We start from the raw sequence: 19,460 nt of genomic DNA, 5'->3' as shown, positions 1-19,460 counted from the left end.
TCGGAGATCACAAAACCTGACGACCAAACTTCGCCTTATAAATTGTCGGCTCAAAACTGGCTTTATATATAAGTTGTTCAGATTGATCCGCAGAATAATTCCCGCATAAGCAATTTTCCCGTTTTTTTTTTATCCCTGTAAATGAACCCGCTCTAATACGGACATGCATAAAATAAAAAAAAAACAGTATTAAGTAAGTATTCTTATATACATATGTATATTTATATTTTGCTCATTAACCCTTCTAATTGATAAAATATCATTTCTTTATAATTTAAGTTCGTGAGGAGTGACAAATCCAATTAACATATAGATTTACATACATAATCAAATATCAACAGAATACATGCGATTGTATCACTTTTATGACATGTAATATACTCGCTAGTATAATGTAACTTGATAAGGAAAAGAGAACTCGAATAAAAGTAGCAAAAAAACAACGAAGAATCAAAGAAAGTTTATGAGTACTTATAAACATTTGAAACTTATTGGACAGATGAAATAAAAGATTATTGCAATATCGAATAAAATGTCTGATATGATCCGTTATTGCTCATTTTAAAACATTATGTAAATGAAATATACATACATATGTTGGTATCTATATTAAATGCATCAAAATACAGTTAGCACGAAAGATAAAATTATATAGTAACAAGGAAGAAAGCGGTAAGCGTTTCATCTAGTTTCACGGAGTGTGGAGTGGTCCTTCAAATACTTGTTCTCGCCAATGTGACATGTAGATTAAACCGATTAGGGGAGAATCGCAAACTCATTTTTAACCCATCCTTGTAATATAAAATATATAACTTTATACCTATCCCGATTAGTTTTAGATGTTACACAAAACAATTAGGGGAAGAAACCTATTATACTATGTTGCTTGTTTTGGCAGGAGTATAAATATATGTGCAAGTATCGCCTATTAGTGCAAGATCTGCAAGGTAAGTATATTTGGTATAAAAAGGTACTAAATTTTCATTTTTAATTTCAAATACTTTCGTTGAGAGATCCGGCCTACTAACGCATAAATTTGTCAATCAGATGGCCGAATAATTTATGCCTGATATACATATGAGAATTGAGAAGGAACCGATATCAACCATTTTTAATGACGAATGCATTTAACTCATGTTTGGTAATAAATTATCTATATGTAAAAAAGAAAGTCGTATTGGTTACATTATTTATAACTTAAGAACCAAATTGACTGAAAATTGGTGGCGAGATAGCTCAGAAACAGGGGACGGACATAGGATACTTTTTATCTTATTAAATATGTTCATAATTACAAAAATTATATTTCAAATCATACTTCAAATTCATGCACAAATGTGAAACTTATTTGAATATTTTATTACTTAAAAAATTATAATACGACCACATAGGCATTGCAAGAATACAGTAATTTTCGTATACATGGAAGATAAGTACTGATTGTTGCTATTGGACATGGGACGCACCGCATGGAACCAGTAATACATTTAAAGGACAAACAAGAATTATTTTTAGTTTTTTGACCTGCTAACTAGGTGACAAATGTGCGACAATATTTTGTGACTAAAAACCAGAGACCATGAATAGTAACTTGTCACAAATTGAGGATTTACTTCAAAAGGTAAAAGAGTGTCTAGAGACTGCTTACAAAATTGCGCTATGAATATCAAAACAGAAAATTGCATTGTATCGCCAGGACATTGCTCGATTATGGCCAAACAATGCACTGATATTCATAACAAGTTAAATGCAATATCTAATAAAAAACATGTAAGGAAGGGCTAATTTCAGGGGTGACGACATATTCGGTACAAAACTTGTTGGAATAACAAAAATCACTATAAGTAGTATAAGGGAGATGGGGCCCGCATTGACTCGATTTTTATCTATTTTAACAAAGACTGCATTCAATTAACATACCACAGACTAATGAAATATGTACTCCTTACGTTTCACATATAATAACCAATCATATGAAGTAAAATCAGCTGGGATATGGGAGCTAAGTCAAGTTTTCGCCCAATTTTATCTATTTTAGGCACAAATATACACGGTTATAAATAAAACATGCTCTCTATAGGTACAGGGGTCCGCATATTCGCTACCAAGAGGCTTGAACAGTTGTGGGTCGATTTGGACGATTTTTGACTTCTCACTACTTCTCATATAATACAAGTTTTAATTTCTTTTGATTCTTTCACTTTCCGGTATACAAATCAAGAAGCAATTAATATAACGAGTTTAAACCCATTTTCAGCCTGTGACATTGAAATTTAAAGTAATGTCGCGGTTGAAATCGGTCCAGCAGGCCCTGGGATATGTAATTTTCTTTGAAAGAAGGCGGTATCACGCCCGTTGTCCAATTTTTACACCAGTTCTAATAAAGATGCCTAATGCCATCGCGGTGGTAAAACTTAATGTCTCTGTAGTTTTAAGCTATTGATTTATAGTAATTTTTAACAGTTCCATTATATGGGGAGTGAGCGGAGATATAATCCAATTTCATTCAATTTAACACTATCGATAAGGATTCTTGATTCAGATTTATCTTAAGCGAATTTGGTTGTTTTGGCTTTGACAGTTTTAGAAATATATACATTAAACCTATTGGAACGGTGGGACACGCCCACTTTTTCAAAATGTTTAGCCCACTGGTACTCCTTGCTACTGCGATCCTTTGTACCGTTATAAGTTTTCTTTTAATGGCGTTTTGTGGGCGCGGCAATAGTCCGATTTGCCCATCTACGAGCGTGTTTTTACTTTTTTGCCAAGAAACATACACATACCGAGTTTTATTACGATACGTACATATATCTCAATGTTTTCTTAAGTTACAGCTTGCATGGACGGACGGGCAGACAGATAGTCATTCGGATTTCAACTCGTCTCATGATTCTGATCATTTATTTATATATAATCCTTTATCTAACTCAATTAGTTTTAGGTGATACATACAACCGTTAGGTGAACAAAATTTTTATACTACGTGGCAATTTAAGCATAGTGACTTATAAATATAGATAGTTGATTTAAATTGAGTTTGAAAATGTTTATACTATTATTAAAAACTATAAATTCTATTGTTAAAAAGTAAGCAATTGGAATCGGGTACAACCAAACATTTTATACTCTTACAACTGCTCTTATACTCTTCCTATCAAAGACCGGAAACTTCATTCAGGTGGGATCAAAGCTTGCTATTAAAATATGCTGCGACAGAATTAAATTTAGTTTATTGCTATATTTTACTTCGAGCCAGCTAGAATTATATTAAAAACATCTTCAATATATATATGATATTAACTCTACCGAAGAGGCTAAATTTAATATATTGAGGTAATGAAGAATATGTCAACCAGAGGATCGAAATTCTTTCTACAAATTAGGGATATGAGATTTCAGGGCCGGCCCGAATCAATTTACCGCCCTAGGCAAATCTAACGCCTTTTCGCCTTTACAACATAATTTATACTTTTTTTTTTAAAGACATTCATATTCCAAGGGTTTAATATAATTATTAAAAAATATTATTAGTAGTACAATAAAAAACAGTTTATTATTAATATTTTTGTGCGTTAAAATTAGACAATTCATACACAATTGTTTTAAGAGTTTGTGCTACTTCATTTTAAATTGATCAATCTTCACACATTGCTGTAAACAAATTTAGAACGATATCTATTGATTCGTTTGAACAAATTTAATTTCGTAGTGTTTGTGGTTTACTTTGATGAGCAATTTTTCTGTCAAAAGCTTTTACTTCGTTGCATACAGTGAAACTAATTTTTTTTTATACAAATAACAAACAAGTTTACATACACCAGGGATTGTTTATATATTACTAGCCCTTCCTTCGACTTCACTCGCATTGAATCCCTTAAATAAATATATACACAAATAATATACCAAAATATATATGTATATTAGGGTGTGCCATTCCGAGGCAACCTTTTTTTTCAACTGAAAAACAGGCTCAAAACTTTCGAAAATGTGTAAAAAAAAGTCACTCAAAAGATGAGCTCCTAACATTAATATTAAGAGGTGCCTATTTCAAATTTTCTGTTTTCCATATAAATTACATAGAAAAAAAATCATTTTTTTTGTGGTGGTTATTGTGCGGAGGTTTTATATGTGCCCCGATGGCTGCCAGTAGGGATGGTAAACTCGATCCCGATTCTACTCGAGAATCGAGTTTTCTCGTAAAATAACCGATTTTTCGAATGTTCTTAATCGACTTCGACTAGTGGAGATCGATTCCGAAAAATCGATTATTTTACGAGAAAACTCGATTTATGGAGTAGAATCGGAATCGAGTTTACCATCCCTACTGGCAGCTATCGGGGCACATATAAAACCTCCGCACAATAACCACCACAAAAAAAAATGATTTTTTTTCCCATGTAATTTAGATGGAAAACAGAAAATTTGAAATAGGCACCTCTTAATATTAATATTAAGAGCTCATCTTTTGAGTGACTTTTTTCTTACACATTTTCGAAAGTTTTGAGCCTGTTTTTCAGTTGAAAAAAAAGGTTGCCTCAGAATGACACACCCTAATGTAGATATATATTTTTATAATTTTAAATTTTATTTTGCAAACAGATATAATCTGACTAAAAAATTTTTTTTCACAATGGGTTTTTATGCATTTTTATTTATTTGTGTACAAAAATATTTCGATAAGCCATATTTACTGCTAAATATATAAAAAAAAATAAAAATCAGAATAATTTTTAAAAATTTGCTTAGCATCGCGAATTGGTTCATCTTCCCATTCATAATTGAACTGTCTTTACTGTTTTCTTAAGCGAACATGGCCGGTTCTTATATGTACCGCCGAAAGTACATACATACATGCATAAACATGTGATATTTTGTGAGCAAATCAACGAAATACTCGCAATCAATGCCTAGTAACATATTGTTACGAATTTACTCCTTGCCAGTTTTACTTTACTGGGTTCGTATCTCTGGATTGACAAATAAAACCAATAACTGTTTAATTTAATTCAACGACTCTTTATTTTACAACTTGTCTACACTATAGCAGTTTACTCTTAGCACTGGTTGATTACGTTGGCGCTGCCACGGCTTATATAGCCACGCACTTTTCGCTGATGCCGACGTGTCCTTCTAGAATATTGCGTCTGGAAATTACCAGAACATAATGCTATACGGCGCCAGACGCAAGCAGACAGCCGCGGCGCCAGACTCAGCAATTGTTTAAGTAGACAAGCAGACAGTGCGGCGCCAGATGTCTATAACAAGACAAATGCTATTCCATATACCTACAGCTATTGTTCATAATAAGGGATGCATATAATAATACAAATACAACTTAATACTACTTTTGTAACACTGCCCTCCACTAAAGCCTAATCGTCCCGATTAGGCACAAATCCTCTTGAACCAAATGGGGCGAGCCTCTCCAAGTGTACTACTTTCATTTTACATCGTGCTTTTCCATTTCTTTGTATGCGGTATACCACGTCATTAAGTCATTTCATCACCATATAGGGTCCTTCCCAGGCTGTCTGCAGTTTCGGGGACAAGCCTTTCTTTCGAAGTGGATTGTACAACAGGACCAGATCACCTTCTTCAAAACCTTTTGAATTTGCCGCTTGATCGAACCGTTCCTTCATCTTATTGCTCATCAGATGCGTATGCTGTCTTACCATTAGATGAAATGAATGAACATCCTTTAAGGCAGAACAATAATCTCCACCATTTCTTACAGCTGCAGGATTCGTTCCAAACTTAAGATCAGCAGGGAGTCGCAGATCAGAACCGAAAATAATCTTTGCTGGCGTGTAACCAGTTGTCTCGTGCTTCGCTGAACGATACGCCAGCAGGAACATCTGGATGCACTTGTCCCAATTCCGTTGGTCTTTATCAACGATTTTCCGCAGATGTTCTTCGAGCGTTCGGTTGAATCTCTCTACCATCCCATCTGATTGTGGATGTAACGCTGTTGTCCGTGTCTTGTGGATGCCTAATAATGTACAGACTTCTTGGAAATGGAAGATTCGAAATTCCTGCCTTGATCTGAGTGTAATTCGACGGGCACTCCGAACCTTGTTATCCAATTTTCTACAAACGCTTCGGCTACTGTCTTCGCTTCATGGTTTGGTAAGGCATATACTTCTGGCCATTTACTGAAATAGTCCATGACAACCAGTAGATATTTGTTTCCGGCCGTACTGGTTGGGAACGGACCTGCAACATCCATTGCGGCTCGTTCAATTGGTGATCCCACGTTGTACTGTTGTAGCCTACCGCGACTTTTGGCTTTAGGACCTTTAGCTGCCATGCACTCTACGCAATTACTTATCCATTCTGCTATGGAATCTCGACAACCGATCCAGTAGAACCGTTGTTTAATCATCTCTATAGTTTTTGTAATTCCAAGGCGCCCTCCACTAGGTGCATTGTGATATTCTTTCAATACTTTTGGGATCATGGACTTCGGTACTATGATCAGCAGACGAGACTGTTTGCCATCTTCGCTTTCCCAGGTACGATGAAGGTATCCATTAACGAGGTTTATGCTGTTCCATTGGGCCCAATATGCTTTTGCCGTTGGACTCTCGTTACTTATTTGTTCCTCTGTTGGTCGTACCCCATTTTCTTTGGCTATTGTCAGCTTTGCAAGATCAGGGTCCTCCAGCTGATTGATTCTGATGCGGTGAGGAGTCCAATCATCTTCAGGTTCTATATTCAGTAATGGTACGTCAATTATACCTTTTTTTTCTTCTGATTTGGAGCAATGTTTACATTCCGGTGGACAAGGGCGACGTGATAATGAATCCGCATTTTTGTGGTGAATCCCCTTTCGGTGTTCTGTTGGTTGTTTCCATTTTGATAGGTTTACCTTTATATTGCAATTTCGGGCAAAGAGACCTGCTTTTCCACAGTTGAAACATCTGCCTGTTGTATTTACTCGCAGTGCAGCAATTGTCTTCAGAGTCTTCAATATTTCTTCCAACAGTACCGGTTGTTCCATTTCGTCTCTTTATACTTTGTGTGCTGGTTTACTTAGTAGAGAAGCTGTTTCCTGTGTGAGGGCGTGCGAAACCGTTTCAGCAAACGTTCTTTTTGGCAATGCATATGTGGGGCGTTTGGTGTCCACATCACGAATTCCATTTATGAAACTTTGAATTTTCACCCTCTCAATGTAATCCACAGGTGCATCTGCATTTGCCAAATGAGCCAGTCGTTCTATTTCAGTTGCGAACTCTTGCAATGACTCGTTCATTTTCTGACCCCTATTTTGCAGTTCGATCTGGTATATTTGTTTCCGGTGCTCACTACCATATCGTCTTTCTATCGCACTCATCAATGCCTCATAGTTGTCCCGTTCACAGTCTGGAATAGTCTGAAGGATTTCTGCCGCAGGTCCTTTCAATGATACAAACAAGTACGCCACTTTGTCCGCTGCATTCCAGTTATTGGCCATTGCTGTCTTTTCAAACTGAAGTTTGAAAATTTGAAATGGAATACTTCCATCGAATGTGGGTGCCTTCAATCTTGGATTATTTGTTGATGGTGCAGGGCCATGTAGTTGCAGTTCTCGCATACGATTACTCAGTTGAAGAAATTCTGATCTTAAATTTTCTTCGTCATTTTTTAACGTGTTTAATTCGTCTTCAAATTTTGAAAATTTCTCTTGCACTTGTTTTTGTACTTGTGTACTATTTTCTGTAATCTGTTATACCAAACGCTTTTCTAACTGCGTATTATTTTCAGTCATTTGTTGTGTAAGGCAAGACTTTAGCTGCGATGTATTTTCAGCTATTTGCTGTGCCAGACGATTTCCTGTTTGTACTGCATTTTCTGCATTTTCAGCTATTTGCGTCATTTGCTGTGCCAGACGATTTTCTGTTTGCACTGCATTTTCTGCTATTTGCTTAATAGCCACTAACAGCATGTTCATGTCTACACTTGATGATGTTAGTTGTTCTTCTACTTTTTCTTCTACCTTTGTAGAAGTTTCTGGCCCATCAAATTCGAACTCGTCCACATTAATTGCATCCGCTTCCATTGCTTCACGTAATCGTGCCTGCAGATCCGCCTTTTGCCCGCTTATCGGCAAATTACGCTCCTCCAGTTCCTTTTTTAATTGCTGAATTCTCAATTCTCCGAATTTAACCATCTTGAATTTGGATTATTTGACAATCCCACTTCTGACACCAATTGTTACGAATTTACTCCTTGCCAGTTTTACTTTACTGGGTTCGTATCTCTGGATTGACAAATAAAACCAATAACTGTTTAATTTAATTCAACAACTCTTTATTTTACAACTCGTCTCCACTATAGCAGCTTACTCTTAGCACTGGTTGATTACGTTAGCGCTGCCACGGCTTATATAGCCACGCACTTCTCGCTGATGCCGACGTGTCCTTCTAGAATATTTCGTCTGGAAATTACCAGAACATAATGCTATACGGCGCCAGACGCAAGCAGACAGCCGCGGCGCCAGACTCAGCAATTGTTTAAGTAGACAAGCAGACAGTGCGGCGCCAGATGTCTATTGTTTCGACAAGCAGACAGCCGCGGCGCCAGATGTCTACAACAAGACAAATGCTATTCCATATACCTACAGCTATTGTTCATAATAAGGGATGCATATAGCAATACAAATACAACTTAATACTACTTTTGTAACAATATGTATGCACTTTAACAACAACTACTTGATGCACTATTTACGAGGGCTGTCCGATAAATAACCGACCTAACCATGAAGCACGCGACTTTTTCAAATTTTTTTTTTTTTTTTCTACATAGTCTCCTTGTAACTCCACACATTTCTCCCAGCGATGCTCCTATCTCTGCAACCCTTCCAAATAGTACTTGGCATCTTTGTCTGCAAAATACGAGTTCACGAAAGAGATTGCCTCCTCATTTGACGAAAATCTCTGGCCGCCGAGCGCAGTTTTGAGTTGAGGAAACAAAAAAAAGTCGCTTGGTGCTAGATCCGGTGAATAAGGTGGATGGTCAAGCAGTTCGAAACGCAATTCGTGGATTTTCGCCATGGCGACTGTTGAGGTGTGAGATGGTGCGTTGTCTTGGTGGAACAAGACTTTCTTTTTTTGCTAATGTGGCCGATTTTTCGAAATTTCTTCCTTTAGCTTGTCCAATAATGATGCGTAGTATGCTCCTGTTATAGTTTTTCTTTTTTCAAGATAGTCGATAAAAATAATTCAATGGCTGTCCCAAAAAACACTCGCCATCACTTTCCCAGCCGAATACACAGCTTTAGAATTTTTTGGGGCTGGTTCCCCCTTTTCAATCCACTGTTTAGATTGGTTTTTTGTTTCGGGCGTATAATGATGAATCCAAGTTTCGTCTGCAGTTATCAATCGGCGCCAAAACTCGGTCTTATTGCTTCTAAACTGAGCCAACAGAGCGCTGGAAATGTTCATGCGCGCACGTTTGTGGTCTAGCGTAAGGAAACGCGGCACCCAACGCGCGGACAGCTTTCTCATGCCCAAATCTTGGTTTAATATGTGACAAACAGTTTCTTTTGACATATTCATAATCTCAGCTATTTCCCTAACTTTAATCCGGCGGTCGTCTAGTACCAATTGATGAACTTTAGCGATGTTATCGTTAGTGGTTACAGTTTTTGGACGCCCAGGACGTTCATCATCTTCCAAGCTCCTGCGACCACGTGTAAATTCAGCTGCCCAAAATTTTACGGTGGTAAACGATGGTGCAGAGTCACCATACACAGAGTCCACCTCATCTTTGATTTGTGAAGGCGTATTGCCTTTCAAAAATAAAAATTTAATTACAGTTCGATATTCAATTTTTTCCATTTTGGGGAAATCACCGAAATAGACACACAAAAACGACTGTCAACAGATAATTGCGCAAGATAAATTTCTGAAATTTTGGCGAGTAGCTATTATACATAATATGCACAATTTGAAGTAAAAACTTTTTTTTCAGATGTGCCGCTAGCTTCACGTTGAGGTCGGTTATTTATCGGACAGCCCTCGTAAAAGAAAGTAACAACACTCCGTATATGTTTACATTGTTAATTATTGCTTCTGAATTTGTACACTGGAAAGTAAAAGAATGAAATAGTACTTAAAATTACGTTAGACAGGAAGTGGGAGTGGTTTTAATTACATTTCGCAAATTTTTGTAATGTAACATAGAAATGTCAAATACAAAATTTGGTTAAAATCAGTCTGACAAGTCCCAAGATATGTGATTTATTGTACATTCTGTCAAGAAAGTATCGAGAATTCTTCATTTCCCCCTCTCATCTTCCGCTTATATGGAAGACAAGTAAATTTTTTTTCTGGGTTGGTATAGCTGTTCTTTATTATGATGATAAAAATTAGCGAGATCTGTCGTTTACAGCAGCTGTGTACATCAGTCGACCTCAGTAGTGTTTGTCGAATTTTAAACATTTTTGTAACGTATTTCTTCACACTGAAATAACCCCTTCGGGGAACACGCTTCGACTCAATTGAAGGCATCAAAACAAATTCGACGCGAGAGTTGAAGGTCATCCCGGAAAGTGTCTATAACAAAATGTTTTGATGATTGGGAGAAGCGTTGGCACATGAGCATCGCTTCAAATTGACGTTACTTTCAAGGCGATAAAATAAATTTGGATCATGATTGAAAAACTTTCGTTTTATTTATAAATTCCGGGTACTTTCTTAACAGAATGTATATGGCGTATTGAGTTATTGCTTCATCGCGCTTCAAGTAGTTTTGAACAGTACCCTTATATGAGGAGTAAGTGAGGTTATGATCCGGTTTCATTAATTTTCATATGTCGGTAGGTTCTTGCAGGATTTATCCTGAGCGAATTTGGTAATTATAGCTTAAGTAGTTTGAGAGATACGTACATTAAACAAAAATTTTTGATCCATATGTGCCTTTTTCTACTGAGATTTTCTTGCCAAATTACTTTTCTATATCTTAATTTATTTCTTATTTATGGCACTTTATAAGGATTTCTTTAACCCTGCTTAGATAACGTTATTTTTAAGTACTGAAAAGATAACGTACGTCTGAGAGACGTATTCAAGTTTTCGTCCTTTAAGGATGTCAATGGAAACACTTTTGCAGATATTTTTTTACGTAGATCTTTTATTTAATTATTATACTTTTATTTTGGATATTTGTTCTGCAGTTAACGACTGAGAAAACTGAAAGCGACAATATTCCCTTTTAACGGTTGTGAGAGAGAGAACGAAAAATAAAACAAGTGTACGTCTCGCAGACGTACGTTATCTAAGCAGGGTTAATGACGTTTTTCATTACAATATCTTAATTTTTACTTAAGTAACGTTTGCACAGGCAAACGGACGGACGAACAGACAAACATGCAGATTTCAACTCGCTTCGTCCTCCCGATTATTGATATATAGCCCTATATCTATTTCAGTTAATCGAGGTCCATTAAGGGTCTATACCAGTGTAACCCTTGAAATATTTTAAATATTAAAGTTGAAGGAATTTCCTATACAATGACTTACGATTTTTGAAAAATATCAAAAATTAACAAAATGGCATAGTTCTGAAAGCACATTTCGTTCTATTAGTTAAAAAAAAATGTTCGTTTTTAATGTCAAATTGAAAATTTTCAACCAATCAAAAAGATCGTCCGTCACTGTATAGTAAATACATTCAAGAATACACAGTTTGAATTTGAAGTCGATCGGTTTAAGTTTGAACTACCTGCGAAATACAGACCTGCGAGCGGTCGCTCTTTAGAACATTGCCATTTAAAAACTATTCAAGATATGACCTTGCCGATTTCACAGGATATTTAGGAAAATACAAACTATCGAAAAAACACAAATATATTTTTTGAAAGTGTCACACTGTATAGCCTCTTAAGACCTTCTGCAAGCATAAACGATATACACATTTTTACGGCTTTTCGTGTGTGGATCATTCGTTCTGTGGGTGCATGACAAAAAATCTTTAATTGTTATATATATTTATAAAGGGTGATTTTTTAAGAGCTTGATAACTTAAAAAAAAAAAAAACGCATAAAATTTGCAAAATCTCATCGGTTCTTTATTTGAAACGTTAGATTGGTTCATGACATTTACTTTTTGAAGATAATTTCATTTAAATGTTGACCGCGGCTGCGTCTTAGGTGGTCCATTCGGAAAGTCCAATTTTGGGCAACTTTTTCGAGCATTTCGGCCGGAATAGCCCGAATTTCTTCGGAAATGTTGTCTTCCAAAGCTGGAATAGTTGCTGGCTTATTTCTGTAGACTTTAGACTTGACGTAGCCCCACAAAAAATAGTCTAAAGGCGTTAAATCGCATGATCTTGGTGGCCAACTTACGGGTCCATTTCTTGAGATGAATTGTTGTCCGAAGTTTTCCCTCAAAATGGCCATAGAATCGCGAGCTGTGTGGCATGTAGCGCCATCTTGTTGAAACCACATGTCAACCAAGTTCAGTTCTTCCATTTTTGGCAACAAAAAGTTTGTTAGCATCGAACGATAGCGATCGCCATTCACCGTAACGTTGCGTCCAACAGCATCTTTGAAAAAATACGGTCCAATGATTCCACCAGCGTACCAACCACACCAAACAGTGCATTTTTCGGGATGCATGGGCAGTTCTTGAACGGCTTCTGGTTGCTCTTCACCCCAAATGCGGCAATTTTGCTTATTTACGTAGCCATTCAACCAGAAATGAGCCTCATCGCTGAACAAAACACGCGCGCGAAACACATTTCGAACCGAACACTGATTTTGGTAATAAAATTCAATGATTTGCAAGCGTTGCTCGTTAGTAAGTCTATTCATGATGAAATGTCAAAGCATACTGAGCATCTTTCTCTTTGACACCATGTCTGAAATCCCACGTGATCTGTCAAATACTAATGCATGAAAATCCTAACCTCAAAAAAATCACCCGTTATAAGATTATTTTAATTAAGATGCGTAGAAAAAGTTTTTGAGCCAATTAGTTCATTAGTTGTGAGAGGGCGCATCTCGTGCCATACATCTAATCATATGGTAATGTTTTGTTCAACATTAATCGAATGTAATTACAAAATCGATGGCTAAAATGCAGATACTACAGTAAGAAAACACAAACTTGATCGTTCCTTTTAAATATTGTATTGTTCTGTGCAATGCTCCATCAATCAACGAAGATGAGTACTGGCGGCCCTGTATTGTGATTCCATATCTTGACTCTTTAACAGCTTCGTTTAAAATAAGATTTGCCCGTGAAAAGACTCCAGCATTTGCGCTATCTCGGTTGCATCCATTGTATATGCTCAAAAGTTCAATTGAAGCCGTTTTTGAAAACTCAAAACTATTCGAAAAGCATTACGATTTAGATGTCAGCAATGAATTGAAACTTTGGTACAATTTATGGAAAAATAAAAATTTATCAGAAATGGAATTAAGAGAAATTGAAGTTGTTGAATTGATCAAACAGGCAGATGAATTTTACCCTTCAATTCGAAAAGCTCTCAAAATATTATGTACATTGCCATGCACTACAGATACGGTGGAGCGTTCATTTAGTACGCTAAGGAGAGTTAAAACTTGGCTTCGGAGCACGATGGGAGAAGAGAGACTATTTGGATTATGTCTCATGAGCGTGCATAGCACATTTGTGAAAGAACATCAACAGCTCATTGAAGAAAAAATCATCAATAAATTTTAAGAAAATCGTCTAGACGTCTACTACTTGCATAAAAATTTGTAAGTTAAAAAAAATTGAAATTAATAGCTGACATTTTTGTAACGTCTTTTTGTAACGAATTTTTGTTAAATTTTGGCCAGACACTCAACAAATATTATTGAACAAGTACCGAGTCTCCCTGATTTAGCTCCATGCGACTTTTACCTTTCTTCACACTGAAATAACCCCTTCGGGGAACACGCTTCGACTGAATTGAAGGCATCAAAACAAATTCGACGCGAGAGTTGAAGGCCATCCCGGAAAGTGCCTATAACAAAATTTTTTGATGATTGGGAGAAGCGTTGGCACATGGGCATCGCTTCAAATTGATGTTACTTTCAAGGCGATAAAATAAATTTGGATCATGATTGAAAAATTTTCGTTTTATTTATAAATTCCGGGTACTTTCTTAACAGAATGTATCTGGCGTATTGAATTATTGCTTCATCGCGCTTTAAGTAGTTTTGAACAGTACCCTTATATGAGGAGTAAGTGAGGTTATGATCCGGGTTCATTAATTTTCATATGTCGGTAGGTTCTTGCAGGATTTATCCTGAGCGAATTTGGTAATTATAGCTTAAATAGTTTGGGAGATACGTACATTAAACAAAAAAAGTCGATCGGTTTAAGTTTGAACTACCTGCGAAATACAGACCTGCGAGCGGCCGCTCTTTAGAACATTGCCATTTAAAAACTATTCAAGATATGACCTTGCCGATTTCACATGATATTTAGGAAAATATAAGCTATCGAAAAATCACAAATAGATTTTTTGAAAGTGTCACACTGTATAGCCTCTTAAGACCTTCTGCATGCATAAACGATATATATACACATTTTTACAGCTTTTCATGTGTGGATCATTCGTTCTGTGGGTGCATGACAAAGAATATTTAATTTTTATATATGTTTATAAGATGCGTTGAAAAAGTTTTTGAGCCAATTAGTTCATTAGTTGTGAGAGAGCGCATCTCGTGCCATACATCTAATCATATGGTAATGTTTTGTTCAACATTAATCGAATGTAATTGCAAAATCGATGGCTAAAATGCAGATACTACAGTAAGAAAACACAAACTTGATCGTTCCTTTTAAATATTGTATTGTTCTGTGCAATGCTTCAGGAATATTTCTCAGCTATTATGTACTCATCTCAAATATTATGATTCAACCTTTTCTTATGTATTCAGTTACAACTATCACTATAATTCATATGTAGATATGTACGTGTATGTAAACAAAAACCACTCTACGCTGCTAGTAGCTGTGTGATTTTATTTTGTATTTTTTAAGAAAAAATGTTCCAAGGCTCCAAGCTACCTCATTATCAATTTTTTGAAGCCGTTCTTGAGTTATAAATATAGGCATAAATTGCAAAATCGAGGTCGTCGTTAGGACCCTCTCCAGAACTAAAGGAATACCCGTGCAAATTTTCATGTCTTTCCGTTATGTGGTTCGGGCGTAATGCGCGGACATACAAAAAAGGCGTTTCAATTTTATACATAAGTATATGTATAAGATAAGATGTGAATAGGTGTGTGGATTTGTCGAAAAGCTACCATACAAGTAAACTATTAATATCATGTTTTTCTATGGAAACCAAAAAAATTTAATCTCGGTGGTCTGAGCTTTTTATATAAGTATATACAAATTTACTACTTATACAATAGTTTATTGAAGGTAATTAAGAATTTAAATGCGCAACCACACTCATTGTCAAATAAAATTCGATTTTGTCAGGTAATAGCGGACATATTTGCAACCGGAATTTGAAACTGAATCATTAAAAATTGGCGTAATTTAAACTTGCTAAAAATTCCTGCTGATTATTGCATCTGAAGTTATTTTATATATGACATATGTATATGTACATGTGTCTAAATAAAATAATGTTTTCTCTACTTCGTTTGCAGTATGTACATACACACATATATACATACATCTAATAACGTAATACTATATATGAGAGGGCGATGTGAATCCAACAATGGATAAAATACTCGTAACCATGACCATATACGTACATAAATATAGCAAGAGCTTCAAGTGTATTTACAATCTGGGCCCGATTTGAATTTTACGGCCGCATCAAACGCATTTATTTACCATACTGTTTTTATGTTAAATATATAATACATTGTATATTGAATTTATTTTTTATTTCACAAATTCAATTTCTTTCAATAATATCAGAGTCGGTAGAAAAGTAGGTGCAAACTCTTTATCATTTTTCCTCTTATTTATTGCCACTATTTGAAGCACTTAGTTATGATGGCCTATTGCTGTTGTTTACGACATGTAAACGTTGATCGAGAAGAAGCCGATCGTTCGATCTGGTTCGAAATTTAGATTAGAATTGATTTAATACGAGGTATGACAATTATGTAATGAGACTGATTCCATAAAAACCGTATATTTGAAAATTATTCTACAACTCCTGTAGTCCCCAGGGCAGCTATACAGCGATTCCAGCGCGTTTTCCATGCTTCGTAACATTTCTAGAACGCTTCGACTGGGATGTCCCCGAGTACTCTCGTCACGGCCACCTGGATGTCCGTAATCGACTCAAAATGGCTTCCTTTGACCACCGATTTTGTTTTAGGAAAAAAAAAAGTTACAGGGTGACATGTCGGGCGAATAAGGCGGCTGTTGCAACACAGCGATCCCTTTAGAGGCCAAATACTGGGACATGCTGAGGGCGGTGTGGCACGGCGCGTTGTCGTGATGAAGGATCCAATTACGAGCGATGTCTTGGCGCACCCTGTTGACTCGTTTTCGAAATCTTTCGAGTACTTGGCATTAGTAGACTTGATTCACAGTTTTCCCCGGTGGAACGAATTCTTTGTGGACGATTCCACGGCTATCAAAAAAGGCAATAATCATCGTTTTCACCTTCGACTTGTCCATGCGAGCTTTTATCGGGCGGGGGGCGCGCAGAGACAACCATTGGAGCTTTGGCACGACAAAGAGCACTATCACCATACACTCTTACAATTTTAGCGTACGTTTCCGAAGCTGTTTCACCCAATCTGGCGCAAAATTTTATCGCGACGCGTTGCTCTTGCAATAAAATCATTATATAATTAAATTAATTTGACTAAAATATTTGTATACTTCTTTGTTTCAATTTTGTTACAACATTTCATAATTTCTCTGTATTTCAGTACCTATTCAGATTTACAATTTCTGGCTTCTCGACGAGTAGCTGCAGTGGCAGCTGCAGCATCTGTGCTGCCCCCACCTCCACCACTACCGACCTCAGCTGTGACTGCCACGAATTCAGTTAACTCTCCAAACGTCAATTGCATCAACAGCTGCAATGACAATCCAAATAGTGGTGTGGATGATTGCAATTCTGCAGAGAGCAGCAAATTGCAGATGTCTCTGGACGTCATGAACATGGCTGCTGCTGTACACCATCACTCGCACCCACTTCATAATACTCACGGTGTTGTACCACCACCTACAGCTCAACCGCACGATTTTCATCCAGCCTACAGAATTCCAAGCTACATGGAACATTTGTACTCACTCCAACGTACCAGTCCTACCGCATCTTTTCACGGTACGTACTTTTTAAACTCAGAGGACAACTTTTTTAATAGTTTTTTTTTTGGAAAAATGTTAATTGTAATAATATAAAGCAAAATAAATAGATTAATAATTGAATAAATAGCTCAAAGTGCTGAGATGAATCTGTTAAATCATGAATGTATATTTATCTCTCTTAGCCTTGCAGAGAGATCAAAATTTCGCTTACAATAGTCGCCGCACACAAAACTACATATATTATTTAAAAACGCAATAAGTGATAATTCAGAAACAATTATAGAATGCCATTAATTCAATGTATTCAATACCTTACTGAGCTTAAAAATTATTTGACATCTTTAATATAACGATACTTTAGAATTTGCGTATGCGTTTTTGTGTTTGCTTATTCAAAGTATAAGTAGTATTTCGGAGAGATATTCAGTTCGAAATTACTTACAGAAAAATTTTATAATTGAGTGTACCAACCATGCTTACCGCTTCATTAATCATACTTGCTTTGTTCTTTTGCAGATCCATACACAGGCTGTCCTTCAACATTTCATTTAACCGGGCTTACTTTCAACTCTGGTGATTATTTAGGTGCTCGTGCTGTTAATTCCCTGGGTGATCTACATCCAGCAACGGCGGCAGCTGCAGCAGTAGCTGCCAATTCCTTAACAAGCGTCGATGGATCCCGACTGAATAATTCACGAGCGGGAAGTATACGGGCCAGCATTAGTCGGAAACGTGCCCTTTCCTCTTCGCCATATTCGGATTCCTTCGATATAAATTCAATGATTCGATTTTCACCAAACTCATTGGCTACAATTATGAATGGTTCACGCTCCAGCAGCACCGCTAGTGGATCGTACGGTCACTTATCAGCTGGTACTATCAGTCCAGTTCCTCATTTGCAACAGCTACAAGCCCATTTAATACGCGCTAGTGCTGGTTTACTGCATCCTATGCCATCACATCAAGCTGCAGCTGCCAGTATGTTTGCTATGGGACATATACACCCACTGCAATCAGCAGCAGCTGCCGCAGCCGCTGCCGCAGCAACAGTTGCAAACGATGGTGTTGGTAGCACAAGCAACACTGGAGGAATGCCACAAATCAATAAAAATAATATTAGTGACATAATAAATACGTCAAATCCAGGAACTATCTCAAACAGAAAAAATGTAAGCATTTGTGAGATTCCTGTAAACATAAAACTGTTTTGTAAGTGCGTAGACATGCATACGTATCTTAGCTGTACTTATTTACACTATTTTTGTTTTTTACAAATAGCGATTTATTTTTACATGTTCCATATCTACGTACTTTTTACTTATTTATAGTATTATGAAGACGTGGCATTAATAAATAAAACTAAACTAGAGCTGCCGACTTCAACATCAAGTGGTGTAGCACAAGTTGAAGCGGATAGTGCGTCATCAAACGCACTCCTGCATCGGTGCAAAATCATCAAGAGTCCACTGGCACCCTGCTCTAGTAATGTTCAGTGTAATACAACAACACCACACAGCGACTATGAGTGTCCCATTGTCGACACTACCGACATAAAAGACGAACCGGGTGATTTTATAGAAACCAACTGCCATTGGCGTGATTGTGGTATAGAGTTCGTGACGCAGGAAGAGTTAGTTAAACATATTAACAATGATCACGTACAGACCAATAAGAAAACATTCGTTTGCCGATGGATTGAATGTTCTCGTGGCGAAAAGCCTTTTAAGGCCCAATATATGTTAGTTGTACATATGCGGCGGCACACGGGGGAAAAGCCGCATAAATGCACTGTAAGTTTCGGTAGATGTATAAAACAATTATCATGTACAAACATAAATGGATAGTGTAGATGCATAAAATGTAATGATGCAAGTTTGTTATTAACAGTTCAATATCCAAGCTTCAAAAAATTCTGCTTCATAGTGGTTAGTCTGTTGGTTGCATGATTAATGTACTTTAGAGTTAAAGGCTGTGACGCATTAATTCGCTCATACACTATATTTATTTATTAACATATATGTACATATTTTCATACCTGTTTTTTATAGTTTGAGGGTTGCTGTAAGGCATATTCCCGTCTTGAGAATTTAAAAACCCATCTACGTTCACATACAGGAGAGAAGCCTTATACCTGTGAGTACCCTGGTTGCAGTAAAGCCTTTAGCAATGCAAGCGATCGCGCTAAGCACCAAAATCGCACACACAGCAATGAGGTGAGA

At 36.7% G+C, this 19,460-nt stretch overlaps 1 protein-coding gene across 8 annotated transcripts in view; it reads left to right on the top strand.

Annotated features, from left to right (window-relative positions):
• LOC105227911 (transcriptional activator cubitus interruptus) overlaps positions 1-19,460 on the top strand; it is an 84,778-nt gene that overhangs the window by 6,992 nt on the left and 58,326 nt on the right. For 5 of the 8 annotated variants that reach the window (XM_049460110.1, XM_049460108.1, XM_049460109.1 and 2 more), the window contains exons 2-5: positions 16,857-17,257; positions 17,758-18,410; positions 18,570-19,031; positions 19,290-19,454. In XM_049460110.1, coding sequence (XP_049316067.1) covers positions 16,857-17,257; positions 17,758-18,410; positions 18,570-19,031; positions 19,290-19,454 — 1,681 coding nt within the window. Of the gene's footprint in view, positions 1-833; positions 1,142-6,003; positions 15,373-16,856; positions 17,258-17,757; positions 18,411-18,569; positions 19,032-19,289; positions 19,455-19,460 lie in introns of those variants that run through there. The other 3 variants (XM_049460114.1, XM_049460112.1, XM_049460113.1) reach the window with 3 other exon arrangements.

The sequence above is a fragment of the Bactrocera dorsalis genome, chromosome 6 (genome assembly GCF_023373825.1).
Source record: "Bactrocera dorsalis isolate Fly_Bdor chromosome 6, ASM2337382v1, whole genome shotgun sequence".
NCBI classification, from domain to species: Eukaryota; Metazoa; Arthropoda; class Insecta; order Diptera; family Tephritidae; genus Bactrocera; species Bactrocera dorsalis.
Note: the sequence above shows the minus strand (reverse complement) of the source record. Positions and strands in the feature narration are given on the sequence as shown.